Here is a 16,829-nt window from a genome sequence, read left to right as displayed (position 1 = left end):
CGTTTCTGCTCGACCTGTTAATTAATTTCGATTAACGCAGAGAAGTAGCAAGTCGTAGCGATTCGTAACGTTGATGGAATTAGTTTGAAAAGTTTCGCCGGTAATTTAACGAGTTTTACCGTAGCGAGCATCAAAAATTCACCAGGTAACTTGTTTGACTTGAAAAGTTCAAGAGTGCTTCTCTCGAGGCAAACGATTCTTTCCTCTTTTTCCTCTTGGCTTTCCTGATACAAGGCACTGCTGTCGTTTTTATTTTCGTCCTCCACGAACATCGATCGGCATCCGTTTCTTTCCTGAAAAACCTGAAAAAAAAAAAAAAAATCCTGAAAAACCAGCGACATTGCCATTACATTGCCGATATAGTAACCACATTATCATTCTCACAATCTGTCTTAATCTTGTAATGTTATAACCGGAAATCACGAAACTATGTATAATCTTACGATAATCGTACGAAAGAAAACTGCATTTACTACCCTATATAAAGTATCGTTGTTCCGAGCAAAATGTTTAAAGGTTAAGAAATTGTTTCTCCGTTTTCCGGCTTACGTGTTTACGCTTAACTCGGACGTAAGGAAGAGGATGGTCGATGGGTTGATCCGGATCGCGAACCGTCGTTACGTTTCAGCAAGCCGAAAATTCTATCTTCAAGCGATTCTTCGTGTCGTCGGATCTTATTTCTTTCACGAAAGTACGATAATATTCCCGTCGCGTCGCCAAGATTTCGTCAAAGTCTAACTCGCAAAGTCTAAACTCGCAAAATAGTTTTCTAGCCTATCGTACGAAAAGACGTTTTAAAGAATTTTTATACTTTTTTTTTTTTTTTTATCAATCCACGATGTGCAAATCTCGCAGTTAGCTACATCGCTCGAATTTAACAACGATTCGCTTTGTTTCACTGTGTTTCACTGTATTTTACTTACGATGGTTACAGACCCGAGAAAACGTTATCCAAAGTAACGCTAAAAACTTACAATTTCGAATAATTTCGTTTCGAAGGTTTGAAATAAAATAGCAAATAATCTTAGACTTTATAAAGTTTTAATTAGTTTATAAAGGTTTAATTAGTCTCGAATAATAAACGTATTACAGGCCTCAAATATGTACTGAAATAATTGCCGGAGAAAGCATTTTCTTGTTTGAATAAACTAACACACATCCTTCTTTATATGATTCACTTTATTAAATAACGCCCACGCCTGCATGATTATTAATTGGACGATGATTGGTCGGTATTACACGATCCACTCCATGAAATAAAGTTAATTGCTCGTTAGACGGAGAAAAGTCCGATCGAATCGAACAACTGGAAATTCCTCTGGAAAATATATGGGCCGACGGAGGCGTAAAATTCCAAACGTATCGACGTTTATTATACAGAAAGCTAATACCAATGCAAAGAAATTACTCGCAGATTCCAACGACTCTTACTTTCATCGAGATTCTTCGCTTTCAAGCATTCGCTACGACAATTCGTCGTAGCACGAAATTTTCAAAATGTCCCCAAGTAAGAGATAGAGGATAAGAACGATCGCGTTCTATCGATCGGTCAACTGTGTAACTTTCATATAATAATTACGCCGGTACTCGTTTCGCACGATCGAGTTTTCAACGTTTAACTCGAGACAGAGAAGACAGTGGGTTATCGATTTGAAAATGAATATCAGCTGTTCGCTATGATAACGAATAATTGGCGAAGTCAAGGTTGCGCTATATAAAGGACGGATCCGTGCATTTATAGGATAATCGAGAATACTTGAGTAAAAATGCATTGTGCCGGCATAGTGGTCGATATACGCCACTCGAACGGTTTCTCGGATAACGTTGGAAATTCACCGCATTCTGTAAATTTTCGATAGGATCGGCGAACTGGGTAACCGTAAGCTCTCCAGACATTTTATTTATGCATTCAGGCATTAATTCGACTTTGTTCGTTAGAACCAAAGTGGTTATTCCTCTGAACACGCTCGCGCTAGCGTCATTAAAATTAATCTTATCTACTTGTAATAGCGTGTCATATAATTTTCACATATACTTAAACTCGACACTAATTTTCTGCCATTACATTTTCGCATAAATAAATTCACCTATGTCCATCGATACGTCTAAATCAATTACTTCAATTGCATTAAAAAATATTTAAACGTTCTAATGTTTTCACCACGAATAAAATCGAGGAGAAAAGTTTTCAACGAGATCCAAGTACTCGAACGTTTTAAAAAACAGTTTTCTCGAAACTATCTTTACGTTTTCCTGGGCGTTGCGCGTTCTTTTCTAAAAGAATGCTTCGATTTAAAAACCTAGAACCCTAAACAGATAAAAAGGTATCTCGGAATCACGTTGTTTCTATCGTCATTTTATGCCATTCGGCAAACATTCGGCAAACATTCGGCAGAAGTGTTTGCGAATGATTCGATCGCTGCTATATCTATGCGACGCGAGTGCAGGGGGAAAGAATGGACCAGAGATCGATCGGCGCGTAAACATCGAGTAGTACGAGCCAGTTTATAGTCGGACGGTACGGCCATGATTTGTAAATTAAACGCCAGAATTTTCTATCCTATTTCCGATTTTCCTTCCTATCCTTTCCTTTCCTTCCTTTCGACGATCGTCGAATCGTTTTACGTATAAACGAGAAGAAACTTTCGATATTTTTCATGCAATCACTCGTCATATTATAGATTTGGTTGCCTAATAAAACGTATCTGATCCTGAGCGACGATAAAAGATTCGTCTCGACCTTTTTATCCCAAAATTTAACATAAACGCATAAATACCTAATAAGTGCGATACAGTCTATCGACTATCGACGAAACGATGATACGCACGCTCGAGATTATTACAACTATGTAACCACGCTTGGTTCTCTATAACGCAACGGTATTCTATAAATCGTATAAACGAGCTAAGACTTTTATTTTACCATCTCGATGCACGGCCGACACGACGCAAGAGAAAGCAATTTTTCCATCTTCGTGGAACACTTTGCGTTTTTAACGCAGTAACTCGATTATTTCCGCCACGAGGCGACGCAGGCAGCCCTTATCTACGGCAAAAATGGAGAATAATGCAATTAAGAACGAACCTACTTCCTCTGCCATGCTAAATCCATAAAAATGCAAATATTTACATTTTCATTCTGTCATCAAATGAAATTAATCATAAAATACGAACGAAATAGAGAGGAGAAAGGTTTTTGGCCTATTTTTATCTAAATTATAATGCGCACCGTCTAATACGTATACCGTGTCATCTACCTTGTCGCTTCGAATTGATAACGAACGAAGGAAGAGGAATAATCTAATTGCAGATCTATTAACGTTAAATAACGAACGTTAAATTAACGATTAATAATATCGATTGACCTATTTCACACGAATAACTCGATATAATTACTACCGTCGTTATTACGTTTGATTCGCGATGCTGCCACTTCAAACAGGATACGATTCACCGGCAAACTAATTACTCCACTGTTTCCTATACCTTGTAAAAAGAAGAAGGTCACGAAAGAAAAAGGAGGAAGAAAAAAAGAGAAACTCATTGCGTTATGTCACCTTTGACGAAGGAAAACGAGATGAAACGCCAAGAACCATCGAGAACGCAATCATGGCAACTTTTATTAGGATCTTGGAAGATTACTTTCAGATCTCGATTGGAAACTTTCGCCTTTCATCCGAATCTTTTCTCGATTTCCCTTGCCACGTGGATTGGCTCGCCAGCAACACGCTTTTCCATAGATGCTCTTGGAAAAAAGTTTCAAGCCGGAGAAACAGTATCGAATTAACCGGCGATTCCTGGACCATCGACCGACGTCTTTCCAACGAGGGTCGGAACTATGCTTCGAAGTTGATCGGATCGGCGTTCGATCGAATCGCGATTATTTGAATTTTTAGTACGCCGATGAAACTTTTATCGTTTTGGTATCAGCTGTCAAAACTAGCACGAAGGAGAACTTGCGAACGAAAAATTCTTCCAAGACGTTCGACGGTATCTCTCGACGAATAACAATGTCAGCACCAACGTTACCAGCTCGATTTGCTCGAAACAAGCTGTGCCGGGCAGTTGAAAAAAATAAGCGCAAAGATGAGAAAGCGACAGTGGTCGAGCTTATCGAAATTCTTGGAATTCTTCGAACAAACGTCCGTGAATATATCCGCTATTATTACCCGATTAAGCGCCGATTACTTAAAATAATACCTTATTAAAAATACTATAAATTTTATTACAAATTTTTCCAACAAATGTTTCCAGCGCAAGAGTAACTAAGCTTTTGCTAATCGCCACTGTACGTCAAATTCGGATTTCATCCGAAAACTAAATCATCGACCATTGTACTCAACGTTTTAGTCTGTCGTCGGAACGAGGTCCATCGGTCGAACGACTCGAAATACGATCGAAAGATTCGTCCTCGACTTTAACGACGTTAAAGTTTAGCAGAGTCTGCGGTAGCTCAGCCAGGACACAGAGGGCTCTTTACCGATTGCAATTCCGATTTGCACGCGCCTTTGGCTCTGCATGTTCGAGGATTTCCACGGAGAGCAAAATCAGATCTGTTTGCAAGGCATAGCGAGTGCTTTGCCGGTCAAAGGAAAAATTAAATCTGCAGCCAGCCTCTCCGACGTCTCTGCTTTCTAATTCCACTTCAAAGGAGCGCCGACCATATTACTCGAACGAAAAAGCTTTCAGATCGATAGGACGACTTTTATTGTACAAAAGCAAACGCTGTTCTATCGTGTCCGGCCGATCTGATCCCTCGAGATCGCAGATGCGAAGGAAAGATCTTATTTATTCGCGGATGTTCGAGTTTCAGGGGAGAAACGATAATGAAAGTTTCCAGGATTTGCTTTAACGCGATATTCGGGGGTCGCATCTTCCAGCGGTTTTAGTTTTATTGAAAATCATCGATAATCGATCGAATTTTCAGTATTCGCGAATTTTCCAGCAACGTTCGCTTACCAATCAAATCTTCTGATCGAAACTGCACAAAGCTCTAGGAAACTCGTCGTCTTTTCAATATTTTTCTCTCAACTTTGCAAACGTAACGTACAGCGAACTAGCGTCGAATTACAACGAAACGATAATTTTATTTATTCGCTTAGAGAAATATTCGTTTAAGAGTATCGTACGAAAGATCGGTATAAAGTTACCGCGAGTATCTGAATTTTCACTTTGAATATCTGACAGATTTGCACGCATCGAGCAAGCTTTCGTTTTTCGTTGTGGAAATAATTGTCGAAACGCGTTAGAATGTTAGAGGAAGATCGATCGAAGAAGAAGCGCGATCGAGAAACGATGGCGCGGAGAGAAAAAGTAGTGGAACAGCGGAAACAATGCGCGTCAGTGACAATGGAACGTCTATAGACGGACGCGCTTCGTATCAGCTGTAACGGTGCCTATTCTTCTCGGCAACTTCAGATACGCGTATTATCTGGAAAATAGCCCGGCGAAAGTCGCTCGGCCGAGATAATGCCTCAAAAGGACAACACTCGCACGTTTAGCGATACTTTATTTAACGTCTTTTGCCAACAAAATACCATATTCGTAGCTAGGAAATTGCAAATACGTATAATTACGTTTTCAATGTACGGTAGACGACGAAGGTGTTTGAACACTTGTGCAAACCATTCGCGAATATTAGGAATATTACGCGTGTTATATAAAACACGTTTGAAAATTTCATCAGGACTATAGCGATTATATGAGTAAGCCTTGAAACGAGTCTAAAGATGTATATATAAGCTACGAGGAGTCTAGTTTTATTCAGAGGGAATACTTTTAACGCTTAAAATAGCTACGCATTGTTCCCTTATTTTATTTTCCAGACTTGCGTATCAACAGAAATATGAAGTTGGGACGTTTGGTTGCAGGAGCAAAGTGGCGGCAGCGCTCTTAAACAAACATCTGCAGATCAATGGGATTTCGGCCGGTTTGACCACGCTGCCAACTGTGGATCAATCGTCGCCGGATCCACAACCAGAAGATCCACCGATCACCAGCAGCAGCAAAATGAGAAGGGAACGAAAGGCAGCGAGAACGTTGGGAATCATCGTGTCAGCGTTTCTGGCTTGTTGGCTTCCCTTCTTCCTCTGGTAAATTTCTCGTTCTTCCCTCGCGCCATTGTCGAAAATTGTTCGGTCTTGCTGTCACGTTCGTTTATTTATCGCAGAGAACTGCGATATATTCGCGTCGTTACACGCGTTACGATCGAGTTACGTGGCGGCAAGAACATTCTTACCAAAGACGTGTTACGATGAAACGCCAGACACCCATGTCCCATCCAACAACACCTTCTCTAACTTTTCCATACTTTTCAAGCGGCAAAAACCCTGATTCTGTCCACCAGCGGTTTCCTTGCTATTCCTTACTATTCCTTATTATTCCTTATTATTCCTGATCCAGTCAAGTTCGTTTTAACGAGATCCAAGGAAACACGATCCAAGTTAAGCCGACTTCCTGCTAATTGGCAAAACTCATTCGAATATATTAAGACGAGCATTAAACGTCCGCGTGGTCTAAAAGGACTTTGAAACTACGATAGCTCCATCGAATTAACCAGAGTACGATTACGATCGCGATCAATTATATCTTTTCCCTTTTTCCTTCCTACGGTTCTAAATTTTTCTTCGATCGAGAAAACGGAAAAAAAAGGAAGGAGAAGAAGAAGAAGAGTATGAAGAGGAAGAAGAAAAAGAAAAGGAAGAAGAAGAAGAAGAAGAAGAAGAGGAAGAAGAGGGAGAAAAGAAAGAAAAATCACGATACGATAAGAAAAGTAGGGTACGATGAAAAAATATTCCATTTGAAAGCCGTACGTACCTTCTGAATATAGATGATAAATTCGCGATGTCTTGCATAAATCAAATGACATTGCGTTGACTTAACTTAATCGATATTAGTCGGCATAATTAACGTTATTAATATTTTTAAATAATCATAAGGTATGATAACGCGACGTCAAGTTTGACGCGTGATCGGTCGACGATGTACCGAACTTTAAATTTGTAAAACTCTCGTAAAAGACGCGAAACGTGACTTGTCGCGTTCTTCGTTTACGGCCTTGTGGCTACTGTATAACCTGACGGTTACGTCATTAAAAATATTCCCAGTAAAAGAATATCGAATTAAAAATACGCGGAACACGACCACCGATTAGGGATATCGCGATTTTTCCTCACATCGATTCTACATTTTTGTCTGTAAAAATGAATTTTCCACCTCGCTTGATCAAGATAAATGTTTTTTAAGCGGATGTTCCGGATATTTTCTTTTATTTTTATTCGATATTCGAACGACTATGCGTTTTACGATATGAAAATAAAATAATGACTCGTTAAATGGTTAAAAACGAGCGTGTTTCACCGTGTTTCAATAGAATTTTGCAAAAGGTGATATTCATTTAACTTTATTCACAGTCGACTGCGGATGTGCGTGAAATCTTTTGCGCGACAAATTCAGTCTTTGCCCCTTTAATATCACGGTAAAGCTAATCGATATTACCCCCCTCTAATATCGATCGAACAAAATTGGTCTTCGTTAATTTGGAAATGCATTTTTACGCTTGCCAATGCAACACTACTCGAAATACCAGAGCTCTCTTACATGACTGAATTAATATTGCTGCTTCAACTTGACAAGTCACACGCGAATTCCGCGATACTGAAAGTAAATTCATTGTTAAATTTATTTCTTATATAGACTGGTAATAAACTAAGTACAGTTGCCCGAGTAAATCGTACGAATCATAGAACATTGTCGATGGTCTCGTTTCACGGATTTTAAAATTCAACATTTTCAAAGAAAGTGCATATAAAGTGTCTATAATTTACAACTGCTAACTTGCCAATTCGCTCATTTTAATTGATTTTTAATGATTGTAGTATTTAGACAACTCGATAGTTAATTTGCAACTCTCGTCACCACGGATTCAACGCTCTCTCTCTCTCTCTCTCTGACACGCACCACACTGTCTGACTTCTCGATTCACACTCTCTGGCTTCTCCACTGACACTCACTGTTCTAGCATCCCATTGTCTTTTCTCAGGCCTACCACGCACGTGTTCCGCAACCGTTCGTGGCCAGGGTTACGTAGGCCTTTTCCACGATACTAAACGATGATTCATTGCACGAGAGAACCCAGGCGAAATAAACAAAGCGGATTTTTTCTATATCTAAAGTACAGTATCTTCAATTATATGCATGAAAACACAAATTTGGACATTACTATAACCGTACAAAATGTTTGTGTCCTTTTCCTCCATTTATTTATAATATATTCCAGTAACATCGCGAGACTTTATCATTTCGACTCGTCACCCGCGATAGAAACCTGGATTTCTTTTCTATTTCGCATTGCGCTAGATCGAGTATATTACGAATATTAAATTATAACTAACTAGGAGATAGTCGCAAGGCGTAATATTCACCGTTTACCCATATTTGATCTGCAATAAACTCGGCGATTAAAAACCGGAAACGATCACCAGAATCGTTTTTACAAGCCAAACTATCCCGTTTTCCTACCCGAAGAATCCCGAAGAATCGCATTTCCTCGGAAATTCTATTCCATCCCTGAACTTTCGCTCGAACGCCCTGAAAACGCTACTTTAAAATAGACCAAGGTAAAAAGTAGGTGCTTGCGATTCAGTGGAATTTCGATGGGCTAGGCCCTCGTTTGCTCGAACGCTTTCGATATTGCGGTGCATCCCAAAATTCCTAAAAGCTTGGTGACGCGACCGCCAGCCGGGGCTTGAGAAAGGCACTGGCAACACCCGATCGATAACGTCTCCAGCGTAAAAGAATCTCAATTAGTTCGCACGCGGCGTTTCCTACCGTTCCTAAACCGAGAACGAACACTTTCGAGTAGATTCGAACTTGTGTTCTACGAGTACTCGAAGAAACGAAGAAAGTACTGCCAAATACTTTTATACTTGACGCGTTAATTTAACTATTTACAGCAAAACTGGACGGAATCGAATTACATCGGATAGTCGAACACCTCAAACTGTGCGTCTCGATCTTCTTCTTCATCTTCTCATCTATCCTCCCAATCCTCCCGAAGTGACGAATTACCAAATTTCTTTTTCCAATTACCAATTCACCGGTCGTTTGCGTTGTTACGAACGCTTCTGATTCACCACCTATCGCTGTTTTCGCTGCTCTTCCATTTCCCTTTAATTCTTTCGATAATTTCTTCCTTACTTACGTGTGTATATATCTATATATATACACACACAGAGAGCATAATACGGTTAAGTAGGTATATCTGGAATATTTGGTTTTTTTTCGCTCTCCGATATCGCTGGAATAAGAGGTGTCCGAAATGGCAAAGTTTCGCGGTAACGTTTTTACCTCGCTGGTAATTAGGAAACTAATTTACGCAACGAAGATTCTAATGTCCAGTAGTCCAGGTAGTGTTTGTCACGACCACTTTGCCAGCCTGACTACGACGCTATCCTCTCATCGCCTAGAACGGTCAGTATCCTAGACCACGTACGATACACGCACGCATATCGCCGTCGAATTCTCGGCCCAAGAACCGTCGCGTCAACCGCCGTGCGTACGTCACGAATAATTTCTCCAGCACGCATACCGGCCACGTTTCGACACAACGCCGGAAATGTCGCAGCGATGCTGACAAATGTATTCTGGCCTGTTATCCACGGCACGTACCAGCCGCCAGATCTGCCGGTCCCTTTGTTTATCGAATTTTCATTCGAAAGCTCTATTGTTATGCGCGTTCCCGTTCTCCGTGCTACTGTTCGAGCTCTCTTTGGATTTGTCAGAGTGTAGCTTTCAACCGGAGAGAGGCGGAAGAGACGCTGTTTCTAGAACGAACGTAATGGCACGATCTTTCGTAGGCGGTTTTTATCCCGTCGTTGTATATAGTTTTTGCGTGATCTCGACGCAACGGCTTGTACTTAGTCTTTTTCCCTGTGTAATTGAAAAACAAACGTCAGAAAGAAAAAGGCGATACGTAGCACAATTGGCAATAAATATTCACGATAGACTCAGCTTCCAAGTGGCAGCTACTTCAGCTCGGATAAGGTGTTTTTAACCTTTCTATCGGTTTCGCGAGTTATTCTTACATTCTGCGATCAAAGTGGTAATTCGTGTTCTCGAATTGTTCCCAATGAATACTCGATTTCAGATTCGATCGGTTCGATGTCCTCGACAAATTCGCCAGATCTAATACGGTCGTATCACTGGCAACCTCTTAAAAATACTATAGTACCATATACCATGATACTTAGTTTTAGCGCACTTGCTGGTCACATTACATTGACGAGTTAACAGTAGCTATTTACTACGAGCAATCGTATATTACTATTTAAGGAAACACATACAAAGTGCTTCTTTTTCTTCCAAATAAAAACATATATCGAAATACTAATAATAATCACTTCCTCGGTCTTCCTTAATCAAGACAAATCGATCACTCGGATACGAAATAAAAGCGACATATCGTCCCGTCGTTAATTGTTCGATGAATCATGCGGATCTTACTTGATTATCGAGAAACGCTATAGCAGGTATCGCACCTATCGAAAGAAATAATAGAAACGACTCGAGCAACGCAACAAGTGACTGCGATAAAATTAGATAAAGTTCATTCGATCGCAAGAAAAAGTATTGGGTTGACGACTAAGTGATTTTGTCAATACCAACTAATAACAAAAGCCGCGATCGCTTAGTTGCCAGCCCAATAAAATTCCTATTTTCACCAACTTTGCCAAATGGACGATAAATTGGCAAATACTCGAAGACGTACACGAAGAAGTTAATTATATCAAATAATTGTACAGAATAAATCTATTCCGCGGTTTCAACTATTTCCAAGAATTGCTAGAATCGCAAACAAGCGACCAACTATCGGCGCGATGTGAAAACAAGTTATCGTATAAATGGAACAAGCTACGCGATATTTAAATCATCCTCTCTCGTACAAAAGAAGTACAGAGATGTCCGAATATTAACAGCCGTTTCGCGTATTCAGCCGACAGGAGGAAACGAAGAATCGTCCCGATTTTCCGGCCCATGCGACCATTTTCTTCCTACGAATCGCAATTTCCACGGCAAACGTTCATTTCCCCGGTGTTTTCAGCTGTCTCGTCGAATCGACGAAAGTTATCGCGTTGGTTTCTTGTCTGCTTGCCTCCGGCTACGCTCGTCTCGACCCTCTCCGTCCGACTTGTCTCCTACCTATGCAACGTTTTTCTTCGCGCCACTTTGTTTCCAGTTTCTCGCTTCGCCTAATGGAAAACGTTCGTTCTCGTTTCGTGGAAACGACGAAACTTTTTCGTAATCGTCGCCGATAGAAATCAAACGAGATTTAAGCCTGTCTCTCTCGAGAAGAAAATCCACTGCGACGTTCCGCTGGTTTTACACCGTCTTTCGACAAAGAAAACTGTGAATTCGTTTCGAGCGACAATTTCGTATTTCGCGAACGATGCTGCTAGTTTCATCGGCGGTGGAAAGACGCACTCGTGCTCTTTCAGCGTGAATCGTATTTCTACGAATCGTATATTAGCTTAAGGAAAGACGAAAATCGATAATTGCATGCTTTTAGTCAGCCAAGTTAGTTGAAGCTGTTTATCGAGCAGGAAACGAAATTCTTCGATTCTTTTTTATCGATTTTATCGCACACGCGGATTTCATCGACTGCTGCGAAAAACGGAGAAAAGAAAAAATGGAGCAGCTGCGAGTCGATGTTGCAGCAACTGGAGCGCCAAACTCCGGACATTCGACTCGGGTCCGTTGATTCCTCGACGGTGTCGGGGTAAACGGGTGAAAAGCGTACAGCGGCTGGACGAGTTAATAAAGCGAAACGTACACGGTCTGACAAGTTGGCTGAGTGTTGGCGAAATCGCGGCATTTTCCTGTCGACCCCGTTCCACGGCAGCAGCGTTCTTTCAGCCTTCTCTCATCCGCGTCCTTTCTCCGTTTCTTTCATCCATCCGCTCCGCTCCTCGTCTGCAACCGCGAAATAATTCCGTGCCGCGCCTTTCTTTCCAAAGCTCGACGAGCCCCACGGATTTCTCAGCTGCTCCTCTACGGCCTTTTCATCGGATTTTTACAACTCGACGATTCTTCGTTATCGATCATCAGCGTGCCACGGTTGCGATCGAACGATTCGACGACTCGAATCGCTAAAAATACGATACAACGTAGATAAACGTAATAGTTTGTAATTTATTTACGCGTATTAATTATATCGTGTTTGCGCGTGGTTGAAGCCCTCGATCAAAAACCCTAAGCCGTCGTTTCGAAATCAGAAGGCTTTCGATACAGTTCTTCCTTTTTTACAGCACGATGACTTAAACGTGGATGCTCGCGTATATTTAGACTTTTAAGGCAATAAAGAAGTATATAAGCGAATACAAATACTTTGCTTTAAATATCATTTGCAGAGTAATAAATGTTAGAATTTAATCTTGGAATTAGGATTAATATTCTGTGGAAGACACAATGTTTATGTTGAAATAATATAATGTGATATTTATTAAACAATTATTTCGACAGTTATAAATGTGCGTTCTGGAACGTAGACAGTTGGCCAGTTATTCACAGACTAACTGCCTTAGTGACCTGTGGCGCTTGTAAAGATTTTGAACCCTCACTCTCTATAATGAGTGTGACCTGAGTAGATGTCTGTGTAACGTCACGTGCCACGGAACCTTCTAGCAGCTTCTCGATACAAAGCGCTACGCTGTCAAGGCGCGACACCGACGTGCCCAATGTTCCATCCATATCCTTATGTTTCTTCCGCCGAGTTCTCGGAAGAGCATGCACGCGCCAGCCGCCGCGGTACATCTAACGAACGTACGCTAGTGGGGATGGCGCTGGGCAACGAATGGAAGAATCTGTACGATCAAACACTCTATCCGCATGCGACTGATATCGTTGTATGCCAACAATAAATAATCCATCTTCTTGTCACATATGCAGATCGATAAGGCGGCGATTTCGTCGAAGCATCGAACAAGGTGCTCGAAGATCTTGTTACTGGGGCTACGAAGGCTTGTTACTGAGAGAGCGAGCACTCGACGAATAGAATCGAAAGAAAAAGGAAGAAAGGGGATGAAAAGCTGACGATTCCGAGAGATTGGAAAAGTTCTTGAAGCTCTCTCTCTCTCTCTCGTAGAGCCTCATTGGGTGTCACGGAGAAGAAGTCGTTTAACGAGCAAATCTTTTTTTCTTCGCTGACTAAAAGAAACCCCGAAGCATAAAAGCCATCCCCCTCGAATGTGCATCGAGATCGCTAGAAGTATCTCACTTTGAATTCAAATTACGGCTGATATCGAACGCGCTCGAAAATTCCCAGCCGAAATCGATATGCCAGTTTATCCGTATTTCCTATAATTTTGCTTATATTTTGTAAACAAGCGAAAATGCTTACGCGACTAAACTACGTCTGCAACCAAGCCAAGCAGATTCGATCGGTCGTAACATTTCCATGCGCGCTTGGTTGCCCTTGCATTCGTAAGATCGATACATCAATCGTGTGCACCACCTTAGCTACAGTCCGAGTTAAAATTAAACAACAAAGGGTGAAGGTCAATTGTTTTTCCAAGCAACTGGTCGGACTTTTCCCTAGGAGAGAATCGAACCGAGCTCGCGTTCACTGTCTGTGCATGTTAACGGTCTAATCGTCTGGAAACTTTTCCTTTCTCTACGCTTTCTCGTCATAGCCGTTGTTATTGGCTCTTTCTCTCCCCTTATCATCACGTAATCTATGACATAACGCCGACTGAAAGCCAAGGATGGTTACGTATGTACGCCTATTATGTCTATTCGTCATATTCATTCAACCAAGATAAACGCAGAAACGTTCGTTTATTTTTCACTCGATATTCCATTTCTTTTACTAACCCTTACGAGTTCCAATATCCTATAGATTACCATGTTCATTGTGTTTCTTACTTTGCGTTGTTCGTTTTACGAAAGTGTAAACAATTTCTTCCTAACGATAACGCTTAACCGCGCGACAGATTTTTAACCAAAAACAGGGTCATCCTTTTTCTTTCCTAAATTCCATGCCGTTCTCTCTCTCTCTCTCTCTCTCTCTCTCTTTATGAAACAGAAAATTATATCGATACGCGACAAAAGCAAAGATACTGCAGAAAATGACACGTTCGTCCCACTCGTCGATATGATTCAAAAGTAACAAACGAACGAAAAGAAGGAAGAAAATAACATCAACACGAATTTACAGGAGATTGCACCGAGGTACGATTCAACGAGGACGAATGAAACGTAGCTTCTCGTAAATTTTAACTTGGTTGAGTAATCAAACTCTCTGCCGAGTCTGTGCAGACACACTCGTGTGTGGCACGTTTAAAAAGAACGCCACTGTGACGACCGACTACGCCCGAGAGAAAAACTTTCGCGAACATGCAAACCGTCTCGGCTCTTATATTCCGGCTATTCCATCGAGCTAGACGTCTGGCGAATTCGCAAGAAGATCGACACAATAAAGTCACAGGGACGACGAATTTCGAAAAAATGAGAAAGAACATTCCACGTTTTGCCTCTTTTCCATCTTCCTCGTATTTGTAAAGATACAACATTACCCTCCGTATCTCGTATTTCGTTTCTCGGCAAGGCAAACTCTGCAAAAATCCATCGATCACAATTACGTACTGAAATCTCACGCGTAATTATTCGTTTCTTCTTTTGTCAACAGGTACGTCATCACGTCTCTGTGCGACAGCTGCGAAAGCAGCGATTCGGTGGTTGCAGCGGTGTTTTGGGTGGGTTACTTTAACAGCGCGCTGAATCCGCTCATCTACGCCTACTTCAACCGGGATTTCCGGGCCGCCTTCAGGAAGACCCTCGAAAGCTGCTGCGTGGCGATCGGGCCGGTTCGCGATCTGCGTCAAGCCCATCGGAAGCAGGATCTGGTGCACAGTAACGCGTCTTCGGAACTACACGTTAACAATCAGCTGAGAGCCAGCGAGATGACCAATGTGCACATCGAGGCGTGCATTTGATTTTCCAACCGTTCCTCCAACGTTCGTGTCTCAACGATCTCCTGAACTGGAAAAAATCGTTTCGAATCCGACCTATTTTCGACTGAAACGCCGATCGTGCCAATCACCAGCCACGACAGCCGAGTAGCAGCATCTCGCTGGCCAATTAACACGGCCAGCACGCGACGCTCGTTCGCCGATTAAACGATGGAAGAACGCGCAAGACCTTTCTTCGATCGACGATTAACGGTCGAAGGGCAACGAAAGCTCGGCGAAGCTCGAGCGCGTACCTTGATCCGCCGATCGATAGAAAAGCGCCAGTCTAGAGATAACTTTTTAGCGTAAATCTGGGAAATTCGGTGTATCGTAGTGGATTTTGAAAACGTTTCTATGTTACGAGCCTATTTTCAAGAACGAAAAGGGCTACTAGGAGATTTATACCGTCGATACGTCGTGATCAAAGTTTCCACTCCGATCGAAGATCGCTCGAACACCGTGTTAGACATGCTGCTACGTTTTCTTCGCGTTTTAGTTGGGCTTCAGGGTGCCGTGGACACGAGTAAAACCGAACGCTATTATGCCAGAGTACGAAAAACGGAATATTTGAAATAAATCTATTTCTAAGCTCGAAACGGCACGTAAAGGTGCAAGTGGTGGAAATGGTTTGCCAATCTGTTCGATTTTCTATCGTTATTCGCAGTAATAAGTGAAATATCGTTATCGAGAAGTTAACTACGAACGAAGAAGCGTCCTGAAAGGAAATCTTCAATGCGGTCAACCTATTTTAACCTATTTTAAGACACACTGTCGTCTATTTCCACTGCGTGGCGGTTTATCAAGTCCATAAATAAGGCTGCTGCCCCCGAGCAGATGGATGATCTGATTTCAGTAATACTTTAAGATTGGCCCGATAGATAGAGGCCGCGCGAGTTCGTTCTCGCTTCGTTCCACTTTCTCCGACGAATTTTATCGAGTCACTTGCTTCTTTTCAGCCAGAGTTTCCTACTCCTAGATGTGAAATTTCGACGAAAAATCAAAGTTCTTGTACAAAAGTTTTTGTTCACAGACGAGCGACCGATGTCGAGTCAGCCAGCGATCGTTTAATCTATCGACGAATGTGTGTAAACGGGCATCGTCTTTTTCTGCTTTTGAGCTAAACAACTTTTTCAACCTAAACGAGTAAGTGGTAAAGTTGGACGAGTCAATAGGTTGTTTTTACTTACGGTGAAAAGTATATTTTAATTTATCAAAGAATGGACATGGATGATTCAATTGTTTCGAGCGATCGATGAAACTCTGCTGTCGGTCGCGCGATGAATTTCTTAAAGCCAGGCGGAAGCTGGGAATGTCGTCGGTGAACGTCGCGTTCGAGCATGAAAATTACCTCGATGCTGACGCCGGCGATCAAAGGATAAACAACGCGCGAGGAACGCGACCAAACTTGAAAGAAACAAAGGTTATTTCGTTGTCCAACGTGGATAAAGATCGGAAAATGACGTTCAATCGTCGTAAATAGCGACTACGTTCGATAAACGATACGTTAATCGTTCAAGTTGGAAAATTTGAGCGTTCTTATCTCTTATAAAAGAAAAAGCTGTTTCTCTTTTTAGTTCCAAGTTCGTACCCCAAACTCGAGTCTTGCATATTTTCATTTCTGGCACAAAAGTAATACTACGATGAATTTCCAATAAAAAAAAAAAAAAAAAAAAATGTCCGATATAAGGAAATTCCAAAATTACGTAGTTTGATAAATGTTTAAGTTGCATAAAATTTGCAATGGTTTGAAATAGTCTGTGAGTAGCGTAAACATCTGCTATGAGAACGATTAGACTGTCAACGTAGTACGAATGCATACAGCTG

The 16,829-nt window shown here is 41.5% G+C and overlaps 1 protein-coding gene across 1 annotated transcript in view; it reads left to right on the top strand.

Moving 5' to 3' along the window:
• LOC117210555 (octopamine receptor beta-1R-like) overlaps positions 1–15,083 on the top strand; it is a 46,579-nt gene extending 31,496 nt beyond the window's left edge. The window contains exons 2-3 of the mRNA XM_033453688.1: positions 5,871–6,092; positions 14,684–15,083. Coding sequence (XP_033309579.1) covers positions 5,871–6,092; positions 14,684–14,990 — 529 coding nt within the window. The 3' untranslated portion in view covers positions 14,991–15,083. The remainder of the gene's footprint in view (positions 1–5,870; positions 6,093–14,683) is intronic.
• Positions 15,084–16,829: the final 1,746 nt, after the last annotated feature.

The sequence above is a fragment of the Bombus bifarius genome, unplaced genomic scaffold, assembly GCF_011952205.1.
Source record: "Bombus bifarius isolate JDL3187 unplaced genomic scaffold, Bbif_JDL3187 scf7180000008206, whole genome shotgun sequence".
Classification (NCBI taxonomy): domain Eukaryota; kingdom Metazoa; phylum Arthropoda; class Insecta; order Hymenoptera; family Apidae; genus Bombus; species Bombus bifarius.
Note: the sequence above shows the minus strand (reverse complement) of the source record. Positions and strands in the feature narration are given on the sequence as shown.